The sequence below is a fragment of the Lepidochelys kempii genome, chromosome 1 (assembly GCF_965140265.1).
Source record: "Lepidochelys kempii isolate rLepKem1 chromosome 1, rLepKem1.hap2, whole genome shotgun sequence".
NCBI lineage: Eukaryota > Metazoa > Chordata > Testudines > Cheloniidae > Lepidochelys > Lepidochelys kempii.
This window is the reverse complement of record NC_133256.1, coordinates 193,851,096-193,870,314: the sequence shown is the minus strand read 5'-3', so window position 1 is coordinate 193,870,314 and position 19,219 is coordinate 193,851,096. Positions and strand designations below refer to the sequence as shown.

The window sequence follows — 19,219 nt, the reverse complement described above, 5'->3', positions numbered from 1 at the left end:
GGATTCTTGTGCTGAATCTAAGAGCTTCTTTCATGCCTTGTGGCTCCCATTGCCTCAACCTGGTTGTGTCAGATGCAGCATCATCTTCTTTAGATTCAGTATCTCTCTTTGGAGCGCTGCAAAGGAGGTACATCCCGTTTTCAGCATCAAGTATCAGTTGGAAGAGCCTCATGGACAATGTTACAAATCTGACCACGAATTTGCTAAGTGACACTTGCTGGGAGAGCTGCATTCACAGCATAAGGCCAGTGAGGTTCCAAGTGACTGAGGTTTACAACACTCTGATGGAACTGGCGCAATCAAGTATAACTAGGCTGGAATACAATACAAGGCGCAAAGACTTGCAAACCAGATCACTGACTTCAAATTTCTCGTCTCATTTGTGGTTTGGCACAATATCCTGTTCCAAGTAAACGTTGTAAGCAAGGCATTACAAACTCAATCATCGCTACCGCTACTACTTTGATGAGAAGCTGCCTTGATTTCTTTGTGGCCCACAGAAACAACGGATTTGAAGATGCCATCACTGCTGCCAAAGAAATGGGGGAAAACTTAGGAGTTGAGTCTGTCTTCAAGGAAACTCGTATTCATCAGGAGAAGAGATAGTTTGGTTACAAGGGCAGAGATGAGGAGATGGGCAGCTCGGAAGAAAAATTCAAGAGGGAGGTTTTTTTTGCTCGCTTGCTGTTACTGCTTGAGTGTCCATCGAAGAAATGTTCAGACAAAAGACGTGGGGGCTTTTACATAACCTTAATAAGCTGCCATCAGACAGGAAAACATTCTTGAACAATTATACGGACCTTCACCGGACACTTACACCCTGGGGAATGTTTGGATATCAATGATAAAGACCTCTATGTTGAATTGGACAACATTCATCACATTTTGCTACACAGGAAGCACTCTTAACTCCAAATTTTCCAGTTCATTCATGATGCAGAGCTTAAGGACACTTTTCCTAATGTGTGGATAGCTCATGCTGCCAGTCACTGTTGCGAGTGGTGAGTGTAGCTTTTTGAAGCTCAGGCTCATCTTCCATCGACGATGGCTGATGAGAGACTGACATCACTTGCTATTTTATCACTTGAAAATGCCACTGGCCAGTCTTTGGATCTCTCCGATGCTGTGCTTCTGTTCATGAGATCAAAGGTGAGAAAAGCGACCTTTTGATCTAAAGGACTATGGCTAACATTTGAAAGCTGTCTCTTGCTGTAACACCATTTAATACTGGGTCCACCCAATGTTGGTGCACAGTTCAATTTCTTGATGTTAGTATGTTTCAGTTATTCTTAATATTAAGAAGTTTCTGTAAGCTTAGAGGAAATGAATTTTATTTGTTTATATATGGTATGAATAAATACAGATTTACAGATCCTAGCATGCAAATTTATCTTATATGACAGAGATAGTGCATGCATGCAAATTGTGCATCAAAGTTGTGAAATGCGTTACAAATGCAATAAAAAGCGTTATTCAAAAGTTCAACAAATGGAGGGGGCACTCAACACGCTCCTTGCTTGGGGCACCATTTGGTCTAGGGCTGGCCTGGTGGAGGACATTAGCTTATGCCAACATAGCTCTCAGCATAGGTGCATTTACACTGGAGAGATTTTCAGCATAACCACATCTGTCAGGCGTGTGGATTTTTTCACACCCCTGACCAACGTAGCTATGCCAATTTAAGTTCTACGTGTAGACTAAGCCTCAGTCCATTAGTTCTTACTGTGCTGCATCAGAAGAAGGACCTTCTTTCAATCACTGATAGGAAACTCTTCTCTTCAAAGAAGCTGTACTCTTCACTGTGGTACTGCCAAGATACCAGTGGTATTAAACACTAAGGGCTCAATCTTGGAGCTCTGGCCCAACTACTTTGTGTCACTCAGGCAATGCAAAGGTCGGAAATCTGTTCTAACGGTGCCACCACGGACTCCCTCTGACACAGGGGAAGCCTCAAGTGGTGTACAATAGGAATAATTGGCTCCACCTCCTCCAAATAGGTGCTCTGGCACAGGATCTACTTTAATTACAGGGACCAGCCACCCTATGTCGGTTGCTATAAGTATTCTGATTAGAGTTGATGAAGGACATTATTACAATTACAGTGGTCATCAGTTAAGGTATGTGTGCCACACTCCACATAGGGTGCATTGGCATGAAAAGTGGAAGGAGAGCAGGACCCACAGTTTCACCTGATCTTTGGTTTTTGCAGCCCTTAAGATGCTCTAAATTAAACAAAAGGGCACTTCAGCCTTCAGCAGTCCCAGGCTTAAAGCCACCAACTCCTCTCCTCAGCAATCCAAAGTATGAGCTAGGTGCACACAAGGATTTGGCCCAAGTGGCTTCTGCCACCCTTTCATGGCATAATCCCTTATTCCATAAGTAGTCCCATTGGTTTAAGTAAAGCAAGGGAACAACATGAGAAAAGGTGACAGAATATTGCCCTGAACATTTTTATTTCCTTTTTACAACCTGCCCTTTCCCTCTTCTGGTCTCCACTTCATTTTCCTGGTTTCCATTTTGTACTTCTAATCCTAATCTTTCAATTTTATCTTCTATATTCAGTTTCCTCTTTATTCACAATTCACATTTCCTGTCCTTTCATGTAGTCTTTGTTTTAGTGCTTCTCCTGCTTTCCTTTATGGACTTGGTGAGAGTCTTTCTATTGACTTCTGTGGGCTATGAACCAGATCCTATTCCGTAGCCTTACTCTCCATGTCCTGTACTTTACAGTCCCCCACCCTCAATCCATCCTCTCTCTCATTCCCTGTCTCTTTTCACAATGCTAAATGCAATGTCTAAATCACACCAATACATGGCTTTTTCTGCATGAACCCCTGAATAGTTTCTAAAATTAATAATGAGGGCACTAAGTACTAGTGATTTTATACTAACCCCTGTATACAACTTATATCTAGTCTACACACTCTGACTGCCTTAGCTATACCAGCCTAACACCCATTGTAGACACAGCTGTACAAACAGAAGAATGCTTCCGTCGATGTTGCTACCATTGCTTGGGGAGGCAGTGTCCCTACACGGACAGAAAAGCCCCTTCCATCAGCATAGGCTACAGCTATAAGAGAGGGTTATGGTGGCATAGGTACATTGACCTAGCTCTGCCTACATATTCCTCATAGTACAGACATACGCTTACTCTAGAATCACAGATGACCCATGCCTGCTAATAGTGGGGAGAGGGCTGAGTGAGGGCTGCTGGCTTCAGCAGTATAAGCCAAGCAGCAAATCTAGGGGGGGGTCCTGACCCCATATACACCTCCCCCCATGCCACCTCAGTCTATAATATTTCCATTCTTCATTACCTCTGTCTTACCAATAAAGTTTAGACACATTATCAAGCAGCATATTAAGTCATTAGAGCAGAAGACAGAGTCAGGAACTCTGGATTCTGTTAGACAAAAGTTTGCTGTCACAAGGCAGGGCTTCTCCAAAACTTGAAAATGATCCACTGCTACATGCAGAATTTCTTCTAGGCAAAAAGAAAAGGAGTACTAATGGCACCTTAGAGACTCTGAAACCTGTCTTCTAGGCAAGGTTTTTGTCCAAACATAAAGCAAGCATTACATTAAAGCATTACTTTTACATTTTAGGCTCCCACTATCTCCCCTCCTAGAGGACTTTAGCAATTCTACTACTCCTACAGCTTCCTAGCCTTCCCTCAGTCAATTCTGTCCCTCCCTGAAATGCCTTTGAAACCTTTATAGCCCAGGTGCAGCCCTGCCCCCTTAATGGCCCTACTGTGAGCACCAGCCCTGCACAGGGGCACTGGACCGACTTTAATTACAGGGGCCAGTCACTCTGGGTCAGTTGCTGTATAAGTATTCTGATTAGAGTTGATGAAGGAGATTTTTAAAATTACAGTGGTCATCACTGAAGGTATGTGTACCACACTGTTACCTTTAAAGCGTGACAACCAATGTGTTTTTCCTCACCAGAAGAGAAATCAGAGATATAAGTCAACCTTTAGACCAAAATGTGGAGTAGCCTCTGTCAAAAAGTTCTTTAAAATAAGTTTAAATAGAGTGATTTAAAAAGGAAACAGTTATTTAAAAATCTATCCAAATATAATTCATTAGTTATGAATCACACTTAGCAGTGCAGGACAAGGTCAGATTGATTGAGGGGGAAAAATGGTATTATTTAGATGTAAAATCACAATGGTTTTAGACAGGTTTCAGAGTAGCAGCCGTGTTAGTCTGTATTCGCAAAAAGAAAAGGAGTACTTGTGGCACCTTAGAGACTAACAAATTTATTTGAGCATAAGCTTTTGTGAGCTACAGCTCACTTCATCGGATGCATTATACTAACATTCCTAAGCCAGGTATCTCATCCTTTGTATCCCAAAAATCTTTGATGTGGGAAAGCAATATATAGCCAATTCCTTCTTTCATCTCTGCCCTCTTGCATCACATAGGCTTTTATATGAAAAAAAAATAGCTGCCCCCTTTCTTGTGTACCCCCTAAATAATGGAAGAAGACATTTAGACAAAGTGATATGTACCAGCTCTAGAAACTCTGCTTATGTTTTACCTCTTTGGCAATTGCTTTACAGAAATGCAGGGAAATTACATTTGAGATTTGACAAATGATTGACAGGTGGCTAACAAGACAGGCAAATTCGCAGCAGAGCCTAAAAGAAGAGTTTGCTAGGCTTGGCCTTTGCTTTTTTCATACTTCTTTGTTAAGATGCTTATCCACACCAGGCCCCATTGGGTTATTTTCTGTTACAGTATGTACTTGTATTTTTGTATCTTCCTTTTCTGAAGTAAGTTGCAAACTCTTTTAGTCAATATCCGCAATTTATCTTTGGGTATCCTCCTTCCTCCCTCTCATGCTTTGTGTAAACTTACTCTCATCTGGAGGCATTCTGCATATTTGAATATAATGCAAATGTCATGTCATTTTCAAGAGACAGTTGTAAAGCATAGGTCCTTCATTTAACTCATCAAAAAAAGGTGTGTTGGACATGACTGACAAGAAAATAAATTTGTTTTAGGAGCTCAGATACCATATTGATGAGTTTAGTATAAATACCGTCATCCTTCTGCTGAGGCTTTTTACTAGGTCACTTTCTTCATTGGAGGAGAAATTGGTAATAGAGGCTCAGGGTATTTTCTAGTGTGATTTAATTATTTGCCAAATGTATGTAAGTGTCCCATTTACTTTGAACAGGGGTAGCCAGAACTGCAGGCACTTGTAGAACTCCAGCTAAGACACCAGTGAGTCAGTCCTGTTGCCAAGAAACCGCTCCATTCTCTCTCACACTTGGCCCAGTCTCTGTTTTTAGCAAGTTGTCTGTTCATCTCTCTCCTGCTTGAGTTCAGTACTTTTCACCTGAGATATCCTTTAACCCACAGTCACTCTCCCTTGGTCACACAAAACCTGTATTCCTATATGTAATGGACTAATTCAGGCAGACCTGGGCATTAACTCCGCTGTTTGTGCAGCTGCTATTCAGTGCAAAGCAATCTCAGATGAATCTGACTATATACTCAGTGTTCAGTGCAGCTGGCTCCCTTCTGCCTGGGTGTGATCCAAAACCCACTGAAGTGAATGGAAAGACTTCCACTGATTACAGTGTGCTGTGGGTCAGGCTCCTAAGGCCAATTTTTTAAAGGTATATCGGCACCTAAAGATTCAGGCAGGTGCCTAGTGGGATTTTCAAGAAAGCCTGGGTGCCTAACTCCCAATACCTTTTAAAATCTGCCCCCTCGTCCTTATCCCAACAAAAGAAAGTACTTAACCCACACAATCCCCCTAAGGGCCTTGTGAGTGCAGCTGCTATAACCAGCCATCATGGATCCCATTTATGTTAACCCTTGCTATGGAGAATTACATACTGAGTACTTATGATAATATTTCATGAACCTCCTGAATTATCACCTTTGCCATAATAGGTAGATAAAGTAGCTGAGGCAGATGTACAAAAAGGCATCTAGAAGCAATTAAATCCTTAACTGGTAAAAGTAAAATCCAACATGATTACTCAATGCATAGTGAAAAATAAACATAACAATGTTCTACAGTGCTGAACATTAAATATTTGCCCTATAATCTACTTACAGTGTTAGCAATGGAAAACATATTCTGCATACCACCTTTTGGAATACTGAACCGTAATGACATGCACTGTTTAACTGACATTACATTTGTTATAGAGTCCTAAAGTTTATTCCCACTAAAAACAGTATAGACAATGGACTTGATTAGAATTTAATGGATTAAGAGTGTTTGTGGTGCTCTACCCAACAATATTCTCTATTATTATTACTAGAAATTTGCTTGTCAAAAGTCAGTGTTTTATTCACTTGTAAACTGAAAGTGATATTTCAGATTAACAAACTATTTTATGTTGCATAATTCATCATTAGTGGATTACATCATTAATCCATTTTGTCAGATAACTGCAAAAGGCATGGTTTGATCAGATTAAATATCTATCAAAGAATTTTCTCTGTTTGTTCTATATATAACTATTTCTCACAACAGAAAAATTTTAAAATACTAATTAGTCTGGTTCTGTACAGATTTTATTTGAGAACTTTAAAACATGCAGTTTGCTATTTTTTCACTAGATCAAGGACTCAGTTCTGCTTCCATTAACTTCAATGGGAACAGGAGTATGCCCCAAGTATATAACTTATTTTTTTCACAAGTCTATTATCTGCCACCCCTCTATTCAATATAGGAATTCATTATCAACCACAAAAATCAAGGATATTTGGAATATCATACCAAATAAAGATATTTCTAAGCATAATCTTAACATTTAATCACATTTAAGTTCCTTTTAAGGTATAAAAACATTTGAGTAATCCCACTTTGAGTCATTTTCTATTTATTCAAACCTATAACAACCTATTTCAAATGAAAGTTAAAAACACACAATGACCTTTGAAGAGAAAAGCCCAAATAGTGAGGGAAATCCAGAACAAACCATGCTTCTGTATTAAATTTTGGGCCCTTAATAAAAATCATAACCATAAGTGATTACATATCTTGAGTATTTTTGACGGGTAGTGATCAATGGCTCCTTGACTGGTTGGCAGCCGGTATCAAGCGGAGTGCCCCAAGGGTCGGTCCTGGGGCCAGTTTTGTTCAATATCTTCATTAATGATCTGGAGGATGGCGTGGACTGCACCTTCAGCAAGTTTGCAGATGACACTAAACTGGGAGGAGTGGTAGATACGCTGGAGGGTAGGGATAAAATACAAAAGGACCTAGACAAGTTAGAGGATTGGGCCAAAAGAAATCTGATGAGGTTGGACAAGTGCAAAGTCCTGCACTTAGGATGGAAGAATCCCATGCACTGCTACAGACTAGGGACTGACTGGCTAGGCAGCAGTTCTTCAGAAAAGGACCTAGGGGTTACAGTGGACGAGAAGCTGGATATGAGTCAACAGTGTGCCGTTGTTGCCAAGAAGGCCAATGGCATTTTGGGATGTATATAAGTAGGAGCATTGCCAGCACATCGAGAGACGGGATCGTGCCCCTCTATTCGACATTAGCGAGGCCTCATCTGGAGTACTGTGTCCAGTTTTCGGCCCCACGCTACAAGAAGGATGTGGCAAAATTGGAAAACGTCCAGCGGAGGGTAACAAAAATGATTAGGGGACTGGGACACATGACTTATGAGAAGAGGCTGAGGGAACTGGGATTGTTTAGTCTACGGAAGAGAAGAATGAGGGGGGATTTGAAAGCTGCTTTCAACTACCTGAAAGGGGGTTCCAAAGAGGATGGATCTAGACTGTTGTCAGTGGTAGCAGATGACAGAACGAGGAGTAATGGTCTCAAGTTGCAGTGGGGGAGATTTAGGTTGGATATTAGGAAAAACTTTTTCACTAGGAGGGTGGTGAAACACTGGAATGCGTTACCTAGGGAGGTGGTGGAATCTCCTTCCTTAGAAGTTTTTAAGGTCAGGCTTGACAAAGCCCTGGCTGGGATGATTTAGATGGGGATTGGTCCTGCTTTGAGCAGGGGATTGGACTAGATGACCTCCTGAGGTCCCTTCCAACCCTGATATTCTATGATTCTATGATACAAGTTACATAGACTTCAGGATAAAATAGCTACAGAATACCTCAAGGACAAGATGTAAAGTTCCTCAACCTGTGTTTCTGTGGTTTGACTGAAATCACTGGTTATACATTTCTTTTTCACAATCTAGGGTGTCTCAGCGTCCTGCAGTTTGGAATGATTAGTTTCAAGAGGTTACCCCATGCCCTCCAAAAATGTCCATTGTTCATTAATTTGATGTAATTGAGGTATATAATTCATCACATGCTTTAACAGGAAGCTGTTTAAGAAATAAGGCCTTCATCCAGCAAATCACTTACCCAAATTGATTTCAGTGTGGCTACTCATGCGCTTAAAGTTAGGCATATGCTTAAGTGAATTCCTGGATTGGAATCTATAAGCCTCCACTTCTGGGTTTATTAGCATTTCAGACCAATTCTAGGGCGTGATCTTGCAACTCTTTCTCTCACACATAGTTCCACTAGCATCAATCTCATTGCTCATATGATTAAAGGATGAAGGATCAGCCCCTTAATGCTGTAATGGAGCTGGAGATATCACCAAAGAAACACACATTCCTAATACCATTAGAAGTGAGGGGATTTTAACAAGAATATATGCCCTAGAGGCAGGAACTGTCTTTTTTCTACAGTACCTGGCACAAGGAGCATCTGATTGGAGCCACTAGTTCTACAGTAATATACTTATCATCAACTATTTTTCAATACCTGTAAATGTACAAGAAAATGGTCCTTCTGAATCTCTTATTTTCCTCAGTGATGGGGTCCAGTCTTGCTATTGGCGTCAGTGGAAAATACCTATTGACTTCAATAAGAGCAGGGTAGGATCCATTGTCTTGAATTCTGTGCACTTCTAAAATGGACTTAGTGGATTCAATTCAATTCAAGTAGATTACTGGGGAAAGTGTTTGGAAAAAAGATCTCAGGGCTCTGATTAGCAGTAAACAGAAAATAAAACATATTTTAAACTGATTGCACTATATGAACAAGAGATAGAAGGTTTGATTTGAAGACAATAGAACAGATACAGAATTATGAAGATTAAAAATATTTAATTTTATTTCTTGGGAAAAGTGCAGTCCTAAAAGAAAAAAACAAGAGGCATCAATTTTATCCTACTTGAAATTCAAGGAGTCTCTGTATGTGGTAACTATATTTTAAATATGTCTACCTTATTTTGTCACTGTGAAAATTGTTTTGTGGATACTGAAAGCATTTATGGAATAAATTGGATGAGTCTGTGTATATTGGTTGTGGGAGTTTTTGTAGAGTTCAGTTTTTGCTGATCACTTCCTCATGATGAAAAGATATATATGACCATTGCTGGTTTATATTTCACTATTAGAAAGTCCCACTGGAGTAAGCACATGGTGTGAATTATGCAAACTTTTATTTTGAAGGAATCAAAGAGGCTTGTTTTGAACTATGATGTGGTCTGCAGGATGATCATGTTTATCATGAGTCCTGCAATAATAATTTAGGCTTATGTTTCCCATTGTGAAACAGCACCACTGCTTGCTTAGTCCAGAAATCACTCTTCTTGCATTTCATAACTTTGATCAGGAGTCTTTTTTTTTTTACTTTAGATTCAGGTCAGCTGACTCACCAGAAGTGATGGTAATACTTTCTTTGCCACTTTTTGCAATGAAAATGTGTGGAGTCCCTTGCAGAGTCACCCCTACATTATTCTGAGTGATTTTGTATACTTTTTTGCTTTAATTTTGTTTGAGGGGAGAGGGTTAACGTTGACCTATTACTGTTTGAAAACAGATGGTTGACAGAACAGGCAATTCATCATCTGGGGATTGTTTTATTTACTTTGAGAAGTATTTACATTAAAATTTTCACTTCTAAACAAACTGACACAAAGGGAAGCTGTAAGTAACTACTAGCGTTTGCAAGAGGCTAGCTGGAATAGGTCTGCCACTGGTATTGTGAAGTAGCCACGAAGGTGGTTTTAGGTACCTGTCATTTTCTTCCCTTTTACCAAAAAAAAAAAAAAAAAAAAATCTATGATTTTAATTAGTTTCAGGGCCTTTGCTTTGGGAGTCCATGTTTAGACAGGTTTCAGAGTAACAGCCGTGTTAGTCTGTATTCGCAAAAAAAAAAAAAAAAAAGGAGGACTTGTGGCACCTTAGAGACTAACCAATTTATTTGAGCATAAGCTTTCGTGAGCTACAGCTCACTTCATCGGATGAGGTGCCACAAGTACTCCTTTTCTTCATGTTTAGACAGATATTTGGTGTAAGGTTCCCCAACACAAGTTCGACAGCAGGTGCTCAGTTGCAGGGGCCGATTTTGGATCTGTATTCTCATGCACAGACAGCTCCCACCCCCGCTCAGCTTCTACGGGATTTACACCCCCGCCGGAGCACGCGCCCCTCTCGGGCTCAGGGTCTAAAGCCCCCGCAGGACGAGCCCCTGCCGGGCGCAGGTTCTAAACGAGGCCCGCCGCCACACGCGCCGCTGCCGGGCTCTAAAGCCGACCCCAGGCGGCAGCGCGCCGAGCGGAAGGGGGTAGAAGTGGGAGGGGGCGGGAGTAAACGAGGGGGGGCGTGTCTTCTGGCCTGGCCCCGCCCCCTCCCTCCGCTCTCAGTCCTGGAGCGCCGCTAGGCTGCCAGAGGGACGCAGCCACCTGCTCGGTGCTGAGCTGCTGGCAGAGCCGCCGCGCGCCTGCCTGGAAAGTTACCGAGCCGCCCGCGCGGGGAAGCCAGGAGCCGAGAGGGGAAGCCGCCGCCGCCCCGGGAGGAGGAGGAGGAGGAGCAGAGCCCCGCGGCCAGGCGGGATGATGGAGACCCCGGCGGCCGCCGCCTCCTGCTCCGGCCTCCCGCTGCTCTGCCTGCTGCTGCTCGCTGCCCTCTGCCTGCGGCCAGGTGAGCGCGGCGCGCTGGGGCTGGGGCTGGGCGGCGGGCGGCTGTCACCTGCCCGCCTCTCCCCGGGTGCAGCGCTGCCCTCGTCGCGCGCAACTTTAGGGAGCAGCCGGGGGAGGGGTGAGCCGCCCCCTGCGGCTCTGTCCCGCTGCCTCTTCCTCTTTTCCAGCCACACCCCCCCCTTGGGGGAGGGAGGGCGTGGGGTGCTTCCTCCTTCTGGCGTAGGGAGGGGGGGTGAGGGAGGTGTCGGTGTGTCCTCCCCCTCTCCCGCTTTGGGGGGCGATCAGTGGCGCTTTTTCAGTGTCGGGGAGTGGGGTGTTGTCCCCTCTTTACGAAATGGCTCCCCCTACCCCCCCCCCCCGGCTCTGGTCATGTCGGGTCTCTTTGCTTGCGAGCATTACATCTGCCCCTTCGCGGTGAGAGCCGCGCGTGTCTGTGCCCAGGGAAGCAAAGCGATGACAAAGAGCGGGTCCCACTTCCCCCGGCTTCTCTGACGCTGGGCTGTCGGGGAGTATTGCCTGGCTGGTTGTGCTGTGAGAACCTGCATAGCCTGCTGCTTTCCGTCTGTGCCACTCACCGCTTCCCTCCAGAGCGAGCCCTCCGCCAGATTTAGCTGGACTGAAAGACTCCCGGGGGAGAAGGGACACGGTGATCGGGGTGGGCTTCCACCTTCCTTGCAAAGTTGCTTTTCTGGTTGCGCCTGAGCTAGTGGGAGGAGGTGACCTCACCGGCAGTTATAAGGGAGGCTAAAGAGGTGAGAGTAAACTGCGACGAGCCGGTTTGGGGGGAGGAGGTTGGTGCTATTCTGTCCAGACCATTACGTCTTCCTAAAAATGAGAAATGCAATCGGATGGGAAAGAATGCAAAACAAAAAACACCGGGTTTTGCATGTAGCTAGTTACGCTTTCTGTTTTCATTGCACGTCTGTCTGAGCGACAGCCTTAAACTTTCCAACAGCGGTAGCTCGCCCCTTAAAAACAACGTGTCATTGGGTCTGTTTCCTCCTTTTGTACACAAACGGCTGGATTGCTGCGGTCTCTCTCGGCTTTTCCCCCGCGCTAGTACCGAAGTCGGTCTTCCTCTTAGACAGTGGTTCCGCCGTTGAAATTCGTCTCAAGTTTCCCCCACGCGGTGTATGTGACACCTTATTTTCGATACGGACTAATAAAGGCACCCCCTCCTAGGGGTTGTATTAGTAGCAGAATATGCAACTCTGAACGGATGCCACTGATTAGTAATATCAACATTAACAAATATGCCACCAGCGAGTAACCCGCTGTTGCCTTTAGATGGCTTCTCTTGAAATGTTGCCGGCTTGAAATAGGGAAACAAGGGACGCGATTATTCATGGGGATACATTGTATGCGGTCTGTTCTTTGCATCTCTTTTTCAAGGGTGTGATCGAAACCCGGGGGATAGTCCAGTGTCAGAGTCCTGATCGAAACTTCCATAGCAGCTAAATACTTTGATCGGACCTGGCTGTGTGAATGAGGTTGAGGGGTTGCCACATTAGAGTCAGTTCAGAGTCTGGGTATTCCGCCTGGTTAGTGTTTAACAGGTGTTTGATTAGATTGAGATGACAAATCAGTTTCATGTGTGTAAATATCCCCTCTGAGCTTTTTTTAAGGCATTAGGGAAGTAGGAACACAGGGGAAACGTTAACATTCTCTTTAACTGTCTTGGCTGGGAGGTGTTTATTCTCATTTTGTCAATATTAAACATGAAAACTGAAGTCTAAGGAAAAGCTGTAAAGTGTGTGTTCTGCATTCAAGGTAGAGAGTAAAAAGAAAAGGAGTACTTGTGGCACCTAGGAGAGTAACCAATTTATTTGAGCATAAGCTTTCGTGAGTACTCCTTTTCTTTTTGCGGATACAAACTAACACGGCTGCTACTCTGAAACCTGAAAGGTAGAGAGTGTCTCATTATTCTTGTAGAAAGAGCGTCAGCCTGTGGTGACATTTTGTATTGCTTTAAGAAACAGCCTTTCTTTTGTGTACTTGCATTTACAGCAGTCAAGAGGTTAGGGAAGCGTTGCCCTGGAGTCACTGTGTTTTCAGGACTAGACTCTACACTCTGGTTTGCTCTCCAGTTACCTATTTATGCCTAATACTCCATACAGGAAATGGAAAACAAGAATAATACACTTCAGTATAATATTATTTCTCTTACATTATTTTCATATTTGTCTACTGTTAATTTCCTAAGGTGAAACAAGTAGCTAAACAAAGGCAGCAATGTATAATCTTAATAGAAGTCCTGTTTTTAAATGAGTGTAGCAAGCTATCCTTCGAAAACAAAATGTTGAACTATATTGCAGTTTTCTGCCTTAGTAAATCATTAAACACTGTATTTAATGATTGCCAGTGTTTAAGTAGCAATGGTATAAAGCTTATTGGGAAACCCAATTGCTCTTTGACTAAGAGAGACTCTCCAGGCATGATTGAGAATGATGCTCACCTTGTCTCTTGTGCTTTATTGGAGAGTAGGCTAAAACTCTGAAAGGGACAGAGACAGGTGTATGTCCCTAACATTGAGGTGCCTCATATCATCCTATTGGGAAAATTTTCGATTCAGAATGGTCTTTTCTGGTGTTTTAAGAAAAAGTACATCATGCCATCAGCAAGAATTTTTTTAATTGCCCTAATAATATTTAAGCTATTCTTATTCCCTCTTCTGTTGTCTCATAGCATCCATTAACCCGCAGATACTCTACCTGCAGAATTATACTGATGCTGGTAATGCTGCATGGAAAATGACCAAGTGCTGTCTAAACAGGTTAAAGTTGTTATCCACTTCTCTAGTTTGCTGTGCTTTTCTGCCTCTCTTCCTTCCTCCCCCCTCCCCCCCCAGTTCACTTTAACTCAGTTTGAAACACAAGTAGATACATGTGGGTTTGTGGTTGGGGAAAGATGGGATCAAAATTGGTAGGAAAAAGCTTAGCTCCCCTTCTTTCAGGATTGAAATACTAAATCTACTTAATTTCTAGTTTATTTTTAAAACAGTAACTTAGTTTGAACACTTTTTAAAAAGCTTTTATAGCTGTAAAATTGTTTTGCCATTTTTGCTAGCATTTTGGTATTTCTATTTGTTATCCTCAACCACTTTATTGTTTTACTGTTCCTAACAATAAATTACCCTGCATGGTCCAGTTATTGTGTACTGCACCATCAAAGTAATCTGACTCTTGGAAGCGCCCAAATCAAGTTGGCACATGCATTAGTGTAAATATGCGGATGTGTAAGATTAAAAAACCCTATCTGTTTTTTTATGTGGTGTTTATAAACCTTCCATGAATATTTAAATTAATGCTGATCCTTATCAGTATTTAAACTTTATTCTTTATGGAATAAACTGTGTTATGGGACAGACTGCTTCCTTCTTTACCAAACACTAATTATTTAATATTTCTGCTTGGTCCTGTCTACCTGATGTTTGTTAAATAAGTTTTCTAATCTGAAATGGCATTTTTGTGTTGTAATTTTAAAAAAAAATCCCAATATTTTCATTTAAGTGACATAGGTCCCATAATAATTTTGAGTTCACTTCAGTCTTCACGGTCTTTTCTTTTCTTTTTTCTGGCAGATGATAATGTGGTTTGTTTGTTTGAGGCTGGATTCTGTAGAAATTATGGTCTGTTAACAAAATGCATTTGATAATACACTGTATGAGTTCCTGCTCATATGATTATTCCAAAATTAATTTCTGATCTTATTCTTCTACAGTGTCTTTCCCTTTTCTTTTACTAGGCCAGTATGAACTTCAGATTTTAGGACTGAAGTCTCAAACTCCCAGTGGAGTAGAGATTCAGTTGTATGCACTGTGTGTGTGTGTGTGAGGGGGGGGATTATTTATTTATTTTTTTAGCTGAATACACACATCTAACTAGCTCATCAAAAATTAGCAGTCACTCATTACATTTGGAAACTGTTTGTCTGGTTTAAAAACTCATAATTATTTTTATGCTTTGGGATGACCAGAAGAGCAAGCTAGAAAATCTCTTGGGAGGCTCTTTTTAGAAGAGTTTGGCAGTAACTTTGGGGATTCTCCTTTTTTGAGGGTTTTTGTTTGACAGGATAGGAGATGACCCTAGAAATCACTCATGTAATCAGAGCAATCTGTGAACTTTGTGATTGAGGGGAAAACAAAGTACCTCTTTCCGGTGTATATGGCATTTCAGACCCAACCTTTGCTTTTGTTCTATTGGAGGAAAAACTCCATTATATCCATATTAATAAATATTTTCTTGACACATCTCAACTACTTCAAGGGTACATCATTTCCCCCCCCTCCCCCCCAAAACCCCTAAAGAATAGCAGCTTTTATTTTTTAACACCTCATATTCCTTTTGCCCAAAAGCCTTCCCTCACATTTAAACTTGGTCCACAGTAATACCATAAGCTGTCTGGTTTGCATCAAGAGTATTGATTGGCTTCTCTCATTCTAAAATTTGGGAGAAACCTCTGAACACTTTAACATGATATGCATGAAAGGAAAAACAATTAAATATTTTGCACCTTACATAGGCAAGAGTGATTTATATCCTTTCTATTTTATCATGAAGATGAAACTTTTTGAAAAACAATGTCTTAATATGGGTTGAATGATTTTTCCAGCTCACCTGTGTTAGATGCTGCAAGAACTGACCATGTTGCCAGATCTGGTTACAATATAGAACAGAAGTTTCCAACATGGTTAAAATAAATCTTGTTCTTGTAGTGTAGACAGCACTGAAAAAAGTGATAATTTTGCTCACCAATCATACTAGCGCGCAATCCAGGCACACAGTTAAACGGCACTTAACTCCCATCAACATTACCAGACTGAATAGTGTTAATTGTGTCAGAAGCTAAAATGTTGTGACTGGATTCCCTAACATATAGCCTTTTTTTATGTATGTGGTATCTTACATCTTTTATAGTTTTATAAATCATATTGCAGCCATTTTATTGTATGGTGAGCTCCTGTCTTTAGTGGGATTAGAAAGGTACCAACATTGTTTCTAGAAACATATTGTTTTGAAACTGTGTTCAGCCCTACTCAAGAATCTTCATCATCAGGGTTAACACAGGGGGTATTTATTGTGGTGATAGGACTGTTTTTAACAAGTTGTAGTGTATATGTAAACCATGAGCCCAATCCTGTGAGAGAACAGAGCATCACAAGTGAGTTGCCAAGTGTCCTCACCTCTCTTTGACTCAAACAAAAAAAAAGCTTGTACATAATTATAATCAAGTGAAAGCTTTTTCAAAAATAGCAAGTACTGTAGATTGTGATTAGAACTTACTAGAGATTTGACTGGTACCCTTCTCTCCTCCTCCTCCCTCCCCCCCATCTCCCCCAAGGAGCTGAGCGAGCACCTGTGCCTCCTATTAAGTCCAGGTGAATTATTGGGCACTTAGTGCCTCTGAAAATCAGGCTTTAACTTTTTAAATATTCTAACTTGTCACACTACTTGTATTTAAATATGTATTTTAATGGTAAAATCTTTCTGAAATGTATAGTATAAACTTGCAAATGAGTTTGTTGCTTCCCTGGGGCAAGGGATGGTAGTAAATTGGCTATCCTGAATATATATCCGTGCTATTAGCACACATACCAACAACCAGATAATGTTAATTTCACTGAGAGTGGCTTAATCTGCACTCAACTCTACCTTGGTTGGATGTTAATCTAGTACTCTGATGTGGTGGTTCTTTGAGGAACGTCTGCCTAGTCTGAGATTAAGTTGCTTTTCTTATCATACATGTAAGTCTCCAGAACAGCACATCGGTATCTATTTATTTAAACAAGCCCCACATCTGTTCAGCTGGTATTTCCTTCACTGATAAGAAACGTGCCTCTTTTGTAAAGGAAGTGATATATTGGTGAAGAGACTGGTAGAGCTGCAGGGTCTGATTTGGGGGTTATCATAGTTTATAAGTATTTGAAATGTCTTCAGTAAATTTAGCTAAAAGAATAGTAAGCTGCTCTCATGTTAACAAGCAAAAACATGTATTTTGTTTGTTTCAGCAGTCCTTGACTGTTTAGTGAAATGAAGTAATCTATATATCCATGTTAACTATTCTCAGTTTGTTCATACTAATACAGTAAATATTTTTGCACAAGGAAAACCCTTACTAACTACAAATGAGGTTTGTAAAATGCATTGTTTTAATTCAATTTAGCAGTTTTTGCTAGCTAAATGAGGATGTTACTTAAGTTTGGCCCTTACTATGAAAAGCACTTAAACATGTATTTAGCTCCCAGTGACTTGAAAACTTTCCTGAGTACAGAACCTTTCCTGAATCAGGTCTTTAAAGAATTATCACAGGAATTCTAGAGAGCATGATGGCTCTGAACACCTGCTGCTTCCATTAGTCTCAGCAGATGCTGTGGGTGCTCATACCTCCAATAATCAGGTATAAGCTGAAAATCTTGATTAGAAAGTTTTATAAAAACGTATATACAGTGGTTCTGACAACAGCATGACTTTTAAACATGAGATTTTGCCAGTTAATTCAATAGAGGGAACTCCACTACCTTATTGTTAAAAGCAGCGTTATTTGTATGTTTGTACTTCTGCATCAGACCTCTGGTTTCCATGTGAAAATTACATTAAGCATCCACAATTTTTTTTTTAAGAGTGAAAAGTTTTATGGGAGCAAATTCATGCTTCAAATACTGCTTTGGACAGCCAGCAGTATCGGTAGGCATCAACAGTGTGCCTGGTGCTGTACAAGACACAGAGGAAGACGATAATCTCCACGTCAAGGAGTTTACCAGTGCAGTCTAAACTGAGAAACAAACCCAGTGCTCTGAGAGGTGCCGAGAATGGTTCTTTTTCTTGATGGTTAGGAAGTGGCCCTTTTTACTGAATTGGATCTGCCTGAGTGGACTTTATGGATGAAAAGAGTTTTAAGGAGGGATTTCATTGAAGAAGCGGTGGTTACCTCTACACTAGAATGGCAATGGAACACCAGGTGCAGGTTGTTGCAAGAAGTAAGGTACAAAGAGGTATTGGTGGTTGAAGGATAACATGGGAGTGATTACACAAGATTTTTTTGTTGGGGCATGAAGAGGTTAGAAATAAGCTTTTGTTTTGCTTTATCAAACAAAGTTTTAACTTTAAATAACAATTTTGCAGTTACTTCTTTTAGATTACAAAGGGAAATTCAAATGGTTATGCTATTGAGAATCCCAGTTCTGTTTAAGAGGTGATTAGGCGAAATTTTACTTTATTTTTTTGCATGTTAGTAAGATCTGCCTGTTTAATTTGGAAATACGTATTCTAGAGAAAAGGAGTACTTGTGGCACCTTAGAGACTAACCAATTTATTTGAGCATGAGCTTTCGTGAGCTACAGCTCACTTCATCAGATGTTTACCGTGGAAACTGCAGCAGACTTTATATACACACAGAAATCATGAAACAATACCTCCTCCCACCCCACTGTCCTGCTGGTAATAGCTTATCTAAAGTGATCAACAGGTGGGCCATTTCCAGCACAAATCCAGGTTTTCTCACCCTCCACCCCCCCACACAAATTCACTCTCCTGCTGGTGCTAGCCCATCCAAAGTGACAACTCTTTACATAATCAAGTCGGGCTATTTCCTGCATAGATCAAGGTTTTCTCACATCCCCCCCACCCCCATACACACACAAACTCACTCTCCTGCTGGTAATAGCTCATCTAAACTGACCATTCTCCAGGTTTAAATCCAAGTTAAACCAGAACATCTGGGGGGGGGGTAGGAAAAAACAAGAGGAAACAGGCTACCTTGCATAATGACTTAGCCACTCCCAGTCTCTATTTAAGCCTAAATTAATAGTATCCAATTTGCAAATGAATTCCAATTCAGCAGTTTCTCGCTGGAGTCTGGATTTGAAGTTTTTTTGTTTTAAGATAGCGACCTTCATGTCTGTGATTGCGTGACCAGAGAGATTGAAGTGTTCTCCGACTGGTTTATGAATGTTATAATTCTTGACATCTGATTTGTGTCCATTTATTCTTTTACGTAGAGACTGTCCAGTTTGACCAATGTACATGGCAGAGGGGCATTGCTGGCACATGATGGCATAGATCACATTGGTGGATGTGCAGGTGAACGAGCCTCTGATAGTGTGGCTGAAACCTGTCAGTATTCTAGAGAGTTGTATTAAATACAAGAAACAGGTAATTACTCTGCAAATCCAGATATGGGAGCTAGAAAGAACTTCTGTGTAAGAGATTTTTATAGTGTTCATCACCATAGTATCTTTGGGCTAATTATGGAGAGTTGTTAGGGATCACCCCTCTTTAATAAAATTTTCTTTTAA

At 41.3% G+C, this 19,219-nt stretch overlaps 1 protein-coding gene across 2 annotated transcripts in view; it reads left to right on the top strand.

Moving 5' to 3' along the window:
* Window positions 1–10,652: 10,652 nt before the first annotated feature.
* Window positions 10,653–19,219, top strand: part of ALCAM (activated leukocyte cell adhesion molecule) — a 165,541-nt gene continuing 156,974 nt past the window's right edge. For both annotated transcript variants that reach the window (XM_073306619.1, XM_073306611.1), the window contains exon 1: window positions 10,653–10,927. In XM_073306619.1, coding sequence (XP_073162720.1) covers window positions 10,840–10,927 — 88 coding nt within the window. In that variant the 5' untranslated portion in view covers window positions 10,653–10,839. The remainder of the gene's footprint in view (window positions 10,928–19,219) is intronic.